Source organism: Papaver somniferum, chromosome 2 (genome assembly GCF_003573695.1).
Source record: "Papaver somniferum cultivar HN1 chromosome 2, ASM357369v1, whole genome shotgun sequence".
In the NCBI taxonomy this organism is placed as follows: domain Eukaryota; kingdom Viridiplantae; phylum Streptophyta; class Magnoliopsida; order Ranunculales; family Papaveraceae; genus Papaver; species Papaver somniferum.
The window spans coordinates 65,310,506-65,324,949 of NC_039359.1; the positions used below are offsets into that span (position 1 = coordinate 65,310,506).

General features: G+C 32.7%; 2 protein-coding genes across 3 annotated transcripts; both read left to right on the forward strand.

The window, feature by feature from the left end:
* The first annotated feature begins 9,890 nt into the window (after positions 1 to 9,890).
* On the forward strand, positions 9,891 to 11,570 carry LOC113353432. Of its 2 annotated transcripts, none has more exons than XM_026597033.1 (3): positions 9,891 to 10,144; positions 10,919 to 11,026; positions 11,126 to 11,570. In XM_026597033.1, the coding sequence occupies exons 2-3, from the start codon at positions 10,928 to 10,930 to the stop codon at positions 11,540 to 11,542; spliced, it is 516 nt and encodes a 171-aa protein (XP_026452818.1). In that variant the 5' UTR covers positions 9,891 to 10,144; positions 10,919 to 10,927; the 3' UTR covers positions 11,543 to 11,570. The 2 variants fall into 2 exon arrangements, with proteins under 2 accessions (XP_026452818.1, XP_026452819.1); XM_026597034.1 differs by lacking the exon at positions 9,891 to 10,144 and adding an exon at positions 10,782 to 10,786.
* Positions 11,571 to 11,579: 9 nt separating this feature from the next.
* LOC113353431 (mediator of RNA polymerase II transcription subunit 15a-like) lies at positions 11,580 to 13,983 on the forward strand. Its single transcript, XM_026597032.1, has 7 exons — positions 11,580 to 11,963; positions 12,114 to 12,221; positions 12,312 to 12,602; positions 12,697 to 12,948; positions 13,027 to 13,200; positions 13,292 to 13,380; positions 13,684 to 13,983. Exons 3-7 carry the CDS (start codon positions 12,384 to 12,386, stop codon positions 13,844 to 13,846), a joined length of 897 nt encoding a protein of 298 aa, XP_026452817.1. The 5' UTR covers positions 11,580 to 11,963; positions 12,114 to 12,221; positions 12,312 to 12,383; the 3' UTR covers positions 13,847 to 13,983.
* The last annotated feature ends 461 nt before the right edge of the window (positions 13,984 to 14,444 follow it).

Here is a 14,444-nt window from a genome sequence, read left to right on the forward strand (position 1 = left end):
TACATGTTTTTTGAAAAAATGAATTTTCCAATATGTGAGGACAAAATTGATCATAAAAAGATACTTACAGAAAAGATCTTTAGAATTATAGATCCAATAATATTTTAAAAGATCACTTATTTCACTGAAACAGTTATGTGGGGTATGAAGCAATCATTTGTTAATAATATTATTAACATAAAGATTATCCTTTACATAAAAGGATTCCAAAAGTTTAGACTGTTTATATACATCCCGACAGTTTTAGTCCTGAAAGCGTATATACATACATTTGGATGAGAGAACCAGACTATGTTTAAGATTTCAGATCTTTCACAAGGATAATAGTCATGAGTCACTATATATGAAATTCTATTGAGAAATCTTTTACACTTTTAATATTGACATAAGAAACGTCAAATAGAAATTTGTATCTATGTTACTACACCAGCTAGTAATAAATCTCATTAGATACAAGTTTATGACCGTCGATAGTTTATCTAAGTCATCTGAGACATACATAGATAAAATCCACATTCCCAAGAAACTTAGTAACAAGAGTATTATTTTCTTCAATTGAGTCTTCCACAGTGAGACATTGAAGATATAAAATCCTGCCAACACGTTAACTGAATCAGCCATTAGATTCAATTCTTATTGGTTGAATCGCACCAAACACAGATTGTTAGATCTTTTCGTGTTTGCATGCTCTGATACCAATTAAACATACGAGGGTACCCAAATACACCATAATATTATAAATATCAACCTATAAGTATGATACCAAGTGTGATCGTCTATTAACAAATTCGAGACAATACGACAACTATGGTATATACTTTATGTGATCGTCTATGGATACGAGATCGAGAAAATACAACAACAAAGTGTTCACTTGATAATAGGTACGGTATAAAACCAAAACAATACAGGATCAATATCAAGTGACTAGGATTATTATACGTGTGTAATTTACTTAATTCCAATAACAATTATAATGCGGAAATAAAGTAAATGACACAACAAGATTTTGTTAACGCGGAAACCGCAAATGCAGAAAAACCCCGGGACCTAGTCCAATTTTGAATACTCTCAGAATTAAACCTCTATAAAAAATCTAATACCAACTTCGTATAGTTGAGACCAACTTAGTTTCCTCAGTATCCCTGCGCCTTCGACTTCTAGAGTCACGCACATTAATCACCAATCCTTTTGATCGTATTCCAAATAGTAAAGGATAAAGTTGTTTGGTAACCACTCTATTCAATCTTTGGTAATAAGATATTATGAGTTGTTGAAAAAGGATCTTAAATTTAATCTAATAAACTCCTTTATCTGGTTAGATCAATATAAACTTTGATAACCGAAATAACCAATTTCCAGATTTGCAACCAATCAATATAAAACTCAAAGAGCAACTATAAAGCGATGCCGATATTAACAAACTACACAATCAAGTCTATAAAAGATAAACACGATTTTAGTTAGATCCTATCCGATCAAGGTTTGTGCACTAAATTCACAAGATACGAAAACTAGTAAGAAAATCTTCTTCGTCTTCAAATCTTCGATTGTCTTCTTAATAACCTTCACAACACAACTTGAATCCTCTTGTGATCAATCACATACATAATGGAGTCTGTTAACAATGGATTATCACAAGATGTTTTTAGATCCGAAAATGGTTCTAAAGATCTCGTCAGTACTTTGATCTAGTTTGAGTGAGCCTTATATTAGAGCAGAATGTTCTCACGAATAAACAAACTAGGTGCAATCAAAGTTCAACAACCGTTAGTCAATCAAATCAATAATCGAAAACTAAAATAACAATGCAGTTATCTAGTTTCCCACCAACGGTACTCGTAGAGCTTCTTGATCCTACAAAAATCATTAAATAAGAGGTACTTTCTTCTCCAGATAGACGACTCCACGAGAAACAAAACGAATGAAGTTTGCGTGGCTCTTAGGATGGTTTTCAAGATATGCAAACTCAAGTATTTGTAGACCAGGGTTGTTTAGATAACAAGGAAATTTCAAAACCGAAAATATTTTCAAGATATTCATTAAAGTACCTAATTTCGATTTTCCTACTTCCAATTAATTACCAAAACATATTTCCTAAAATTCCCTTAGAAAATTTCTATTATTAGTATAGCTCATTAAGTAATAATATTTTCCGGAGGATATGCTTTAATTGCTGGTAATTAAAACATATATACAGAAAATCATAATTAAATGCTTTTCATTTTGGTTTGGAATCACCTTGAGTATCAAGGAATATCTTTGAAAAATTAATGATAAGAGTTATTTACATGTTCAAATAATATCGACATCTAGGTTCTACCTTGTGATCTTGCATTCGTCATCCAAAAGTTATTCAATAAAGAACCAGACTAATCATGATTTTCCTTTCGATTATGAAACAAGTTCATACATCTACTTCCTTAAACCAATGTGATAACATATATTTTTCTAGGATGAAATCACACCTATATCTTTCACATAATCAAGTAACCAAATTCAAAGATTATGTTGATGTCGTATTCACGAATTTCCAAAAGATAAGCGTTTATACACTTTGATCATAATGATATGACCAAGTCTAACCACTAGAGAATTATATATATACAGCTTCACATGTTATGTTTTCAATATAATCCGATTTGAAAGATACGTTAGGAATGGAAACAAGATCAAGTCAATATTACTAACCTTATGTGGAAGGATGATGTCTTCGTTGTAGTCGTTAATTCTTCTCATTCTTCAGATATTAAGAGTAATACTTGTACGTCTCAACATTCCTATACTTTCTAGTCTAGCCTAAAAGAAGTTGTCTCTAGTGTTTAATCAAGCGACTCTAAATGAGTTTTGATACTAAAATATGACAACCAAACTTGACATACCAACGCTTGGTGGGTTCAACCGAGCTATGCTCTAACACATATCTATAATTCTAATGTTCGAATGTTAAGTAACTCCGGTAACTGAAACTCATTACCTCCTATAACCTGAACTAGTTTAGGTTCAGATCAAATTGTAAGCTTGTTCACATTCTGAAGTTTTGGTACCAACTGATGGTGTAAATGCACTTGGTTGTATATAAGAATATGGATATAAGTTCATGAACAGTTGGTCCAAAATTAAAAACCGTTTTCTGACTTAATATATTTTACTTTCCCAATTGATTTAAGAACTTAAGAGTTCGATCATATTCAAAAATTTAGTGAAACCAATGGAGATTGATAAAAATCGATTAGGCAACGACATGTTGTACAGTGAAATAGGATGATGAAAATTAAGTTTTTATAAAAAAAATTAATTATTTTTAAATTAAAACCCTAAGGACGTCTGTACATAGAGAGATATAGGAATTTGAATATTTGAGGAGCAGTTAAGAATGGCTGCGAGTTAATTCTATAAAAAAATGGTCGTGTGTTTTTATAAGGTTTATGTTGATTCAATTGACAAAATTTGTGAACAAGCAAAGAAATTAGGATTTTGTTAGATAAAAATAAGAAAGAGTAAATTGAAAGAGAAAAAGAAATAATTGCAAAAGTAGGAGTTGGAGAAAGCTAAGTTATACAGATGAAGAATCTGATTGAGCTAAGATTGATGTAAAAATATTGGGTTAGGGTTTGCGGAAGTTGATAAAAAGAAGAAGAAAGATGAGATTATGAAGTTAATGAGTTATATTGTGTTATCTTTAACAAGAAGCTGCATAGGAAAAATCATGAAAAAATCAATTTGGGGAAAATAGTACAGTTGATACTATGAAAAACTGGATTATAAATTGTTCAATTTCGAAATCAATTTCGATTTGTTTCTTTTAATGCATGTTTTAGAGAAGGGTATCCATATTTAACGATTTTCATGTTACCAAATTATAACTACCTTAACTAACTAATGGGGGTTCTATTAGTATTTTCACGAGTATATAAAGGAACGCCCTTAATCTTTAGATCATATGCAGATGTAAAAAATTGATTACGATTCAGAATTATCAGGTGGTGGTAGCTCCAAGTTTACTTCTCATAGACTCTTAAATTCTTCATTTACTTCTGATCACGAAATTACGCCGGAGGATGGACTTAACTATACCTTAATCGTTTTATGGTACGACAAATTGAAGGATAGTTATAGACTGTGTTATGGGAATCTTGAATACGTTTCAACTCAAGTTGATTTTTTTGTAAAGTCTAGTTATTTTTGAAAGTTTGAAGTTATCTTTGGTAGTAATTCTACTGTTTAATTCCATATGACATAGATAAGTCGCATGTTTGTTGCAGCCTTAGAACTATTATAGCTTTGTGATAGTTATAATACTAAAGTTAAAATATACATGCACAATAATATGTATTCATTAAAACTACTAACTTATCAAATAATACTAACAAAAGTTTAATTTTTGTCTTATTTATATTGACATCATTGGTTTTCTTTTATCATGTCGGTTGGTAAGATATAAATAATTTTCATAAGATTTATATATACCTCAAACTCGCTTGATTTTTATGTTAACAACAATTAATCAACATATACTTTCCAAAAAATGCTATAACATTTGATAATAAATAAATATTACGCAAATATATTTGCTATTACATTAGTAAACTTAATTGTGATTATGTATTTTATGAATTAAAAATTCAATTCTGCAGAAAACACATTCAATTGTGATTTTTTTTCTTTAAGCAACATTCGTAATTCAAAGAACAAACTCAGATTAACTTTTTATGTTATTCAAATACTTCCTCCGAACCTCAATAGATGACATATTCTTTTTTAATATTGTCCCACTAATAGGTAACCCATATCATTAAACAAGGGGATATTTATAGAGGGAGCGGATCCCCTAACTTAAGTTTTTGACGCAAGTTTTAACTTAAGTTTATGACCATCGATGTATTGAAATCTGACCGTATAAATTAGCCCTAACATTCTAAAATTGTCGATATAGCTCGGCTCAACCCAAGCCGAGAGATACCTTTTATCCCGATATCTATCTCAAAATATTTATATTTCACATAAATATATGACAGAATATTCTGATACAAGAATTTCTATCAAGTTTCCACTGTTAGTAGACATCGAAACATTAAACATAAATATTTTCAGTTCTTTTGTCTTCCTTGGATCCTTTTGAAAAGTGTATTTCATGGATGTTGACCATGATGTTCTATAAATAGGGATGTTAATCATCAACCTCAAGATTCTACAAAGTTCGGTTAGTCCGTCGTCCAAATTGTCGATACAGAAGTAACATAGATTAAGTGCCATATCGAGGGATTAGCATAACCCAGATTTTAAAGCCAATGATTTCAGAATGATTACAATTTTCTTTCTGAGATCGAAATCTTCTTATTTAAGTATTATATCAGTTATTTTGAAAAATAAACATTTAATCAAGTGATCAAGTATCATGTCAAACTACTACACAATCTGCAACTTTGTTAACTTTAATAGTTTTGCATTTGGTGTCTATGTCACAATGAAAACAAAGGTAAAAGTGATTTCGGTCGTTAGGTGTCATGATGGTTCTGTCAGAAGAAATCAAGCAAAATCTTAACTCTATTTATCTCTTCAAATCGACCATAGCTTAAAGATCAAGTTAGCTATATGTATATATGGTAACCAATCATCGGCTCGGCCTGAGCCGAATAATTTCCAAAAATCTAAACATATTTAGGGCTTACCATTGAACGGTTGGATATAATCATATCAACGGCCACAAGATTAAGTTAAATTTTAATTCAAAAACTTAAGTTAGGGGATCCCCTCCCATTTCCAAAACTATCCTTTTAATTGATTATTATTAGTACAAAAATATGTATAATTTGATAGACTTGTTTATATTAATCAGATCAAGGGCCACAAGATTAAGTTCACATTTAATTCAAAAACTTAAGTTAGGGGATCCCTTCCCATTTCTAAAACTACCATTTTAATTGATTATTATTAGTATAAAAATATGTATAATTTAATAGATTTGTTTATATTGGTTACCTATGTAATTTAAAAGGCTTTTTTGATGGTATATTAAAGTTTACAAATCTCTGTGGTATAGTTTGAGAAATAAATCATTTAAATTTGTATTCCTCCTGATTAGCTTCTCTCTTTCATAACTCCAAAAACGTTTCTCTCTCTCTTCTCTTTCCAAAAACTCTCTTTGAAACCCAAACAACCGTCATTATCATCTTGCTCAGATCTGAGCAAGGATTATTTTTTTTCTATAGTTTTAGTAGATTTTCTAATAAAATAACATGTTCTATTTTAATTTCTGGTGTCTTTTGGCACATTTCTTCACCACTTTGGTGATTTTATCTTCGCTTTTTGGGCGATTTTTCCTTTGTTTTGAGAGCAATTATTTCTTCACTTTGATGGTGATTTGTTCAATCTTTGTTGGTTGATCCATGGCTTGTTATTCTATATTTAAGAACATCAACGATTCAACACGACATCGCTTTTAGTTCATCTTCAACAAAAGGGATTTCCGGGTTTTTCGTTCATATATACATGATTAAGGGCTAAACACTCATTTATTTTTGGAGCATCTCTTGTCATAGAAGACAAACATTCAAAATGGTCGGAATTGATTCCGGATTATACCATCTTTTCTCTTTACTTTTCATATAAAAATTGGATACCTTTGCGGTATTTTGCTCTTTCTCTTCACGAATTACATGTAATTGGTATCTTTATTTGTATTTGGGTTTTAATTTTATTGTATTTTGATGTTCTTTCTCTTGTAAACAATCAAGTATTCACCTTTTGGACTGAATGAAATGTGGCCTGATTGTTCATCAAATAAATAAATAAATAAATCTTTTCATAATTTTTACTAATTATTATACATAAAGGTAGAACAGTTAAAAATGTTTATTAATACTCATACCTCCTTCCATTAGAACAAAAATTCGATACTGATAACTAAGAATCTGAATAACTAATTATGGAAAAATCCAAGGCCGACTCTGAAGGGTGGCCGGATGTGCTCCGGCACAAGGCGCCCCCAAAGTTTACTACTGCAAGTTACTAAATAGACAACCGAACTTTCTTATGCAGTTCTGGTTGTGGATGGGCCAAAATCTCTATTAAGCTCTTATTTAATAGTGAAAAATCCCTTCAATTGCACTAATTTATGTATTATACTTTTTTTTGATCAATCAACAAATTTCAATTCATTCGAATCAAAATAGTGGTTACATGTTCGCTTACAAGATTACAAAAAACATCAAAGTACATATAAAACATCAAGATAATCAAATCCCTAATACAAAAAAGGATATCAACTACAAGTAGATCGCGAAGAGAAAGAGCAATGAACCGCAGAGATACCCAATTATTGATTATGTATAAAGGAAAGATGATGGTATATTTCGGAAATAATTCCTACCATTTGATTGGATTGTATTATTCCATGATAAGAGATGCTCCTGAAAGGAAGGAGTATTTTGCCCATAAACTTGTAGACCCAAACGAAATTGGATGCCCTAAATCCATAGAGTATGGATTCAAACGATTTCATGTTGAATCGTCGATGTTTTTGAATCGGAAGTAGCAAGCCACGAAGCAGTCATCAAACTTTGAGGAACTCGCCACACAATGACGAAGAAAAAATCGCCCCAAAACGGTGAAAAAACATGTCGAAAGACACAAAAAATGATGTATAAATAGATTCATGTGTCATACTTAACATTGAGAAATGTAATTACTAAACCATTCAGTTAATGGAGATACCACCAAATATAAAAAAATCCTAGAATATATGCCTCCTCTTTATTGTGAAAACAACTAAAGGTTGTTTTATATCTTCTCGTATGGATGTGATGAAATACTACTCATATAAATCAATATGGTGAAGTTTGGAACTGAATCTTGTTCTCCATGCTTTTGTCGACCGAAATATGTGATATTGTGATATCATATTGTTGTTTCGGAACGCTCTAGATGCAAAAATAAAACAATCATATATTATATTAATACGCGTAATAAAACGCTCATACCAGTTGAAAGTGAACGCTCTGGATGAAAAAGAAAAATACATAATCCGTATAAGAGTAAAAAAAGATATCAAAAGGCGTACCAAACTATTTTTGCACAAGGTCATCCAGACATCAGAGACGGTTCTGGAAAATCGAACGATTCAACAAATCGCATATAATCTTTATTAAACACCCACAAATAGAAAAATGAGAGTGAGAGAGAGAGTTTCAAATGGAAAAATGAGAAGATTCTTCGGTCGAGAGAAACAGTTTGAGAGAGTGAGAGAGAGAGAGTTTCAAATAGAAAAATGAGAAGATTTTCCGGTTGAGAGAAACAGGTTAAGAGAGTGAGAAGGAGAGGGAGAGAGAGTTTGAAATGATAAATTGAAAATTTTCGAAATGTATGGTTTTAGTAATAAAAATAAAGCTCGTCGGAGAGGGAATTGGGTCTTTCTTCTTTCCAATTCGCTTTGTTCTTGGAAGTCTAAGCACAGTTCGGACCAGGCGCTTTTTCGTTGACGTGGCATAACAAACTTCCTATACAGCTATAATAACTGTCGATCCGATTTTGTGGCATTGGAGTCGGCATCAAAGATACCGTAAAATTTGTGAGATCGATGACTAAATCCGTATAGTAGGATGATGACAGGACGTTCGGTAAGATTGAAAAAAAAAAGGATATTACTCGAAGGAAAATTCTATCGAAAAACAAAACCATATAATTCTTTTATAATAAGCCTATTTGACCAAATTATATTTAGACTCAACAACGGACTTATCTCGTAGATTGAGTGGTCTGCCTCAAAATTTTCCCTTTTCATGTTCTTTTATTTTTCAATGCTTTATTTTCTTGTGGGTCCCACTTTTCAAAGTAAGTGAAACAATATAAATGCCTAAATATTTTTATACAATATTTAGAAATCAACGGCGCATACAAATAACAATATTGCATGGACTACAAATTTCTTTAATAGAGGTTTCATTGGACTAAATGATACATATTTAATAAGCTAAACACAAAAACAAGAAAAAACGGAGATTTTTCATGTAGTTTGAAAATTTTAGGAACTAGAGCCAAGTTTAGTCGACTCTTGGCTATGCTCCTCCTGGATAAAGGGAAATATCAAAATGCACTGCCTTCCTTTTTACCTAAGGAATGTGTGAGCATTGGCCATAACTTTAAGCTTTGTCCACTATCGTATCTTATTTCTTTATAAAAAAAAGCAAGAGCAAATGTTTCCAATTTCGTATATTTATAAGGATTCTTACAAGAATCAAGCACATTTTAATTGGAATACATGGACAAATACAAAATCTATGTATTCTAGAATACAACAAAAGTATTAAATTCATGTAGTATATTGAGTAAATCGATGCTATTTGTGGGATGGTGTGAAGTTTCTGATTCCACCATTTAAATTGTTGTTCTTCATTGAGAATAAATTTTGTTTTTTTCTTTGAGATTTGATGCAACAGAGGAGTAATATGCGTTGTGTATCGAAAACACGATCACATCTGGTATTAATGGGTTTTCACAGTAATGTAAATCAACGTCAAGCCAATGTAATTCGTCCTCGAAGATGTATTTGAAACGATTGCAGTAATCGATAGAACCCGCCGTGAAAGCTATATGAAATTGTTATACAAACATATAATAAGAAGTGAAGATAGCATAAATAAGCCATTTGATTGATCATCAGAAATAAATTAAAAAAAATCCAAGAAAATTGTAATCTTGATTAGCCAGTGCTAAATAAGATGTTTCGGGCGAAAGAGGACCACAAGGGAGGGGGAGTGCTTTCGTTTAATTTCAATCCGTTTCGGGGAAGCGACTGCTGAACTTTTGGGTGGAAATATCGGATTCGGTGATAACAAAGAAGAGCGGGAAAAGAAGCCCACACTTCACTATACTCTCTACTCTTATTCTTCTTCCTCTCCGCTACCGCCGATTCTCATTCCCTCTTCAGCAACAACTATGAATACCTTAAATCCGATGAACGATTTTACATCTACCATCTATAAAACCGATTCCAAATTCCGAAACTTGTTTGACCGGAGGAAGAATTCTCTCAAGATCCTAATTTCTTATTTTTTGGGTATAAAGAAAACTAGGGTTTGGAGAAATTTATACGTTTACTTTTGGTTAATGCAACAAAAATCAATCAGAGATCAAATAAAAAAATGTGAGTATTTGATTCTTCTTTTTTCTTATAGAATTTTTAACCAGAAATGTTGTAGAATGTGTATGATAATGATAATTGTGGTTCTTTGTTAGATTTTCTTGATCTTTAACGAATTGGTGGAGTTTCTTTTTAATAAGAGTCTTTTGATAATTGTCTTTTAATGAGTCTTGATAATTTCTTCTTAATGCCTTCTTTAAATATCTTTGTTTGTGATTAATCTTTGAAAGGGTTTGGAGAAATTTATATGTCAGTCAAAGATCAAATAACGAATTGTGAGTATTTGATTCTTATTTTTTGTTGTAGAATTTAATACCAGAAATGTAGTAGAATGTCAAATCGTTGTATCATAATAATAATTGTGGTTCTTTGTTGGATTTCCTTTATTGAGAACATGTTTCTTGATCTTTAACTATTTAGAACTGGTGGAATTTGTTTCAATAAGAGTCTTATAATCGAGTCTTGATAAATTTTTTTAATGTTGTATATCTTTGTTTCTGATTAATCTTTGAAAGGGTTACTCCTTCAATCCAACTTACTGTTTTTATGCTTTTCTTTTGTTTCTTGTTTGCCTGGGTAGAATCAGTAGAAACAATGAGTTTGAGAGATACAAGCATGGGTGAGCAGAGTGAGATATTAAAAAGGGTATTCTACTCAATTTCATAGTCATTCTTGCAATACTCCTTGTATCATTAACGACTTTTGGAAACCATAATGAACCACTACATCTTTTTTTTCTTGTTTTCTGATTTGTGACAACAAAACTCTCGACTGCAGATTGACTTCATGATAGAAATGTACATTCCTCGGTTGGACATTATGCTTGGTTGGTTGCGTTCTAAAATTCAGCAGCTACCTGTTTCTTCAGAAAATTTTACATCTCATGTACGTACCTTTTGATCTTGTTCGGTTATATTCTTCTCTTCATTTTCATTTTATCGAGTATCCTTTTCCATTACATGACGAGTTTAATCTATTTTACAGCCGAAGCCTGAACAAATTGAGTGTCTCCATAACTATGTAAAACTCTTGGAAAAAGAACGATCTTCGTTGCAAATATCACAATTTCACTGTCAGTACTCTATGGATGAGGTGATTCGTTGGGAGAAACAACTTGTTGCAGAGATGAATATGCCGAATCTCATGGCAGCTTTTCAGTCACCTGGTGACCAGCGGTCGTTGTTGCAAATTCCTCAACTGAAAGCCGGAACACCTTTGCAATCTACAAATTTACCTTCCTCTACACTTTCTTCTTGTACACCTTTGGCTTCAACTGATTTACCAGGTAAACCCGAATATCAGCAGAATGTTGTGCTGTCTTCACTACCAAAGGATGGAAATATTGCCATTTCTTTTCTGTCCCTCTTTGATATGTTTCAAACAAATGTTTATACTGCTTAGTTAGTGGAATTTCTAATCAGATATGTAGAAAGTCAGATATGGGAACCCACCGGTTTGTTTGTTTGTTAGATTTTCTTATTGTGTACTTGACAGTATGTTTCTCAATCCTTTAATTGTCTAATTATTTCATCTCTGCTGCACTATCCTGCTGTACTTGACTTTCAAGAACACTTTTAAAAATTTACAAGTGTTGAACTCCCAAGTTAGAGTTGGTGGATCTTTTAATAATAAACATAGGTTTGCAGTAAGGACAGTACCATTCCCATAAAACCACTTTAACTACTCTTTGTATGTTTTTTTTGTCATATCATTTACCGTGTGTATGCTTTTCTTTTGTTTCTTCTTTGCTTGGGAAGCATCAGTAGATACCATGAGTTCAAGAGGTACAAGCATAGGTGAGCAGACTGAGATAACAAATAAGGTATTCCACTCAATTTCATATTTCGTTCTTGCACTATTCCTTGTATGATTTAGGACTTCTGGAAACCAGAATGAACCACTACATTGTTTTTCTTGTTTCAGCTAATTAGATTCTGTTTGTTTTTTTTTACCATAAAACTCTCAATTTCAGTTTAAAATCATAAAACAAGTGTACATTCCTCTGTTGGACGAAATGCTTGGTCGGTGAGGTTGCAGAATTCAGCAGCTACCTATTTCTTCAGAAAATCTTCCCTCTCACGTACGTTATAATGATGTTTGGTTCTGTTCCTTCTTTTTCTTTTCATCGGTTGTCGTGTTTCGTTGCATGACGATTGGTTCTATTTTACAGCTGAAGCCTGATGAGATTGGGTATATCCAAAAGTATAAAACAGATTTGGAATTCGCACGATATTCTTTGCAAATGTCACTAGGTCCTCGTGGGTCTATGAATGATGTAATTCGTTGGGAGAAAAAACTTGTTGGATATCTGAATTTGCCGAATGTCATGGCGGCTGTTCAATTGCCTGGTGACCTGTTGTCGCAGTTGCAAATTCCTAGAATGAAACAGCATGACAGCAACCAGAACGATTCTGAGAAGTCAGTTTCAACAATGACACCTATAGAACGATTAGTTAAAGCGGTTAGTTGACCTTTCATTTTAGTTATGTCTTTCTGAGTTAAATATTTTTACTTTCTTGCGGGCAGTAAATTGTAGTAATGTGGTATTTCTTCAGGTAGAGAGATTGTCACCTAAAGCATTAAGTGCGGCGGTCGATGACATTCGTTCAGTAGTCAGTATGACTGATGTGTTTGCAGGATCACACCCTAGCAAAGGAGGAGCTAGATCTTTTTTTCATGAAAACTTAGCGTCTACCACAAGGGGTCATGTCGAACGTAGATATTTCAAAGTAATAAAAAATGTAAACGAAAAGAAACTGAAGCTATGTTACTCGAAAATTTCAGTTGAAAGCTCATCCAGAGTTGAGGTATGTTACTCGAAAATTGTGTTATCTGCACCATTCATGGCAAGATAGTTACAAAGGTCCGTGGGTACTCGATTGCAGGTGAATCATGTCCTTCTGGAAGAAGTCGGAGAGATAAACCATGTGCTGATCAATACAAAACTGAGTATTAGTGACAAGAGTATCACTCTGGCGTCAGGTGCCGGTGAATATGTTGAAGGCATGATTGTCAACTGTACATTCAGCCCAGTATCTCGCAGTTCAAGTACTGAAAAGGTGAGCAATGCCACCTTTCTCACTTCACTTTAGTTAACCTAATTCTAATAAACTTGATATGCTTAGATGTTATATGATGTTCTTGTACCAGTTTCCTGCTCTACCTATGTGGTTCTTAATCCCCGCAAATTATCCCCTGTGTACCCCTGTACTATTAGATTGTTTGCACGACACGCGGAGGTAAGAGAATCAACTCACCAACTGTTGTTTTTTTATATTTTTAGCATCACGAATATTTGTGTCCTTTTCAAAAATGAATATATCACTATACCAAAGTCAGCAAAGAACAGATCATTACTATCAACAACTAGTAGTTTTACCGACTGTCATCATCTTTTCATATTAGACCACAGATAATACTAGTCCATGTATATGTATGAAATGAATCAAAATCAAATGGATTTGGTCGGACTCCAATTATGATTTATATTTGACTATGAAGAGAATTCCTCTGACAAGGTTTCCTACATTTTGTTTTGACAGTCACAGTTATGAATACGAATATCTATTAACAGATGCAAAGAATAAGTTCAATCAATCCCTCCGCTGGATTCCTGATCTAACTATTAAGGGGATGGCCGAGAGTTGGGATTCTTGTGCTGATGCAGCGTTTTCTGAGCATGCCAGAAGAATGGAGAAGTACTAGCATAAGCTGTAGTTCCTGATTCAGTAATTCGGGAGAATGAACGTTTGTAGGACTTACACGACGGTGTTAGGAATTAGAACTTACACTTTCTGCTGTGTGGCAATGTATTCCTTTTTTACAATTTAAGTTCTTGTATATGCTGCTACTGTTACTTGTAAATAACTGCAAAGTTGTTTTGGAACAGTCAAGTAGTCAAGAGTGTAATATAAGTATGTACAGTTTTGGTGGGTGCTAAAAAACATAAATGGCATGTAATCATCCCTTTTCTTGGTGAATATAAAAATTACTATACTTTTTTACCCAACAGAAAAAAACTACTGCAAAGAGATGGTGGTTTTGATGACCCAAAATAAAGATTTTCTTTTATTAATGAAAGAGTTGGCATCAGTCAGTGGTAGAATGCCAAAATAAAGTTGCATGGATTCAGCATAAATAGCTCGGCTTCTAAATAATTTCAGCTCTTCAAACTCAAAACAGCAGGTTCAACCAAAGAAGTAGAAAATATCACCAGATTCGGATACGGGTCCAAGAGCATAGCTACCCCATCAACTCCAATAAGGAGAAAGTCAGGAGTTCGAATCCCATCATAGAGATTTCA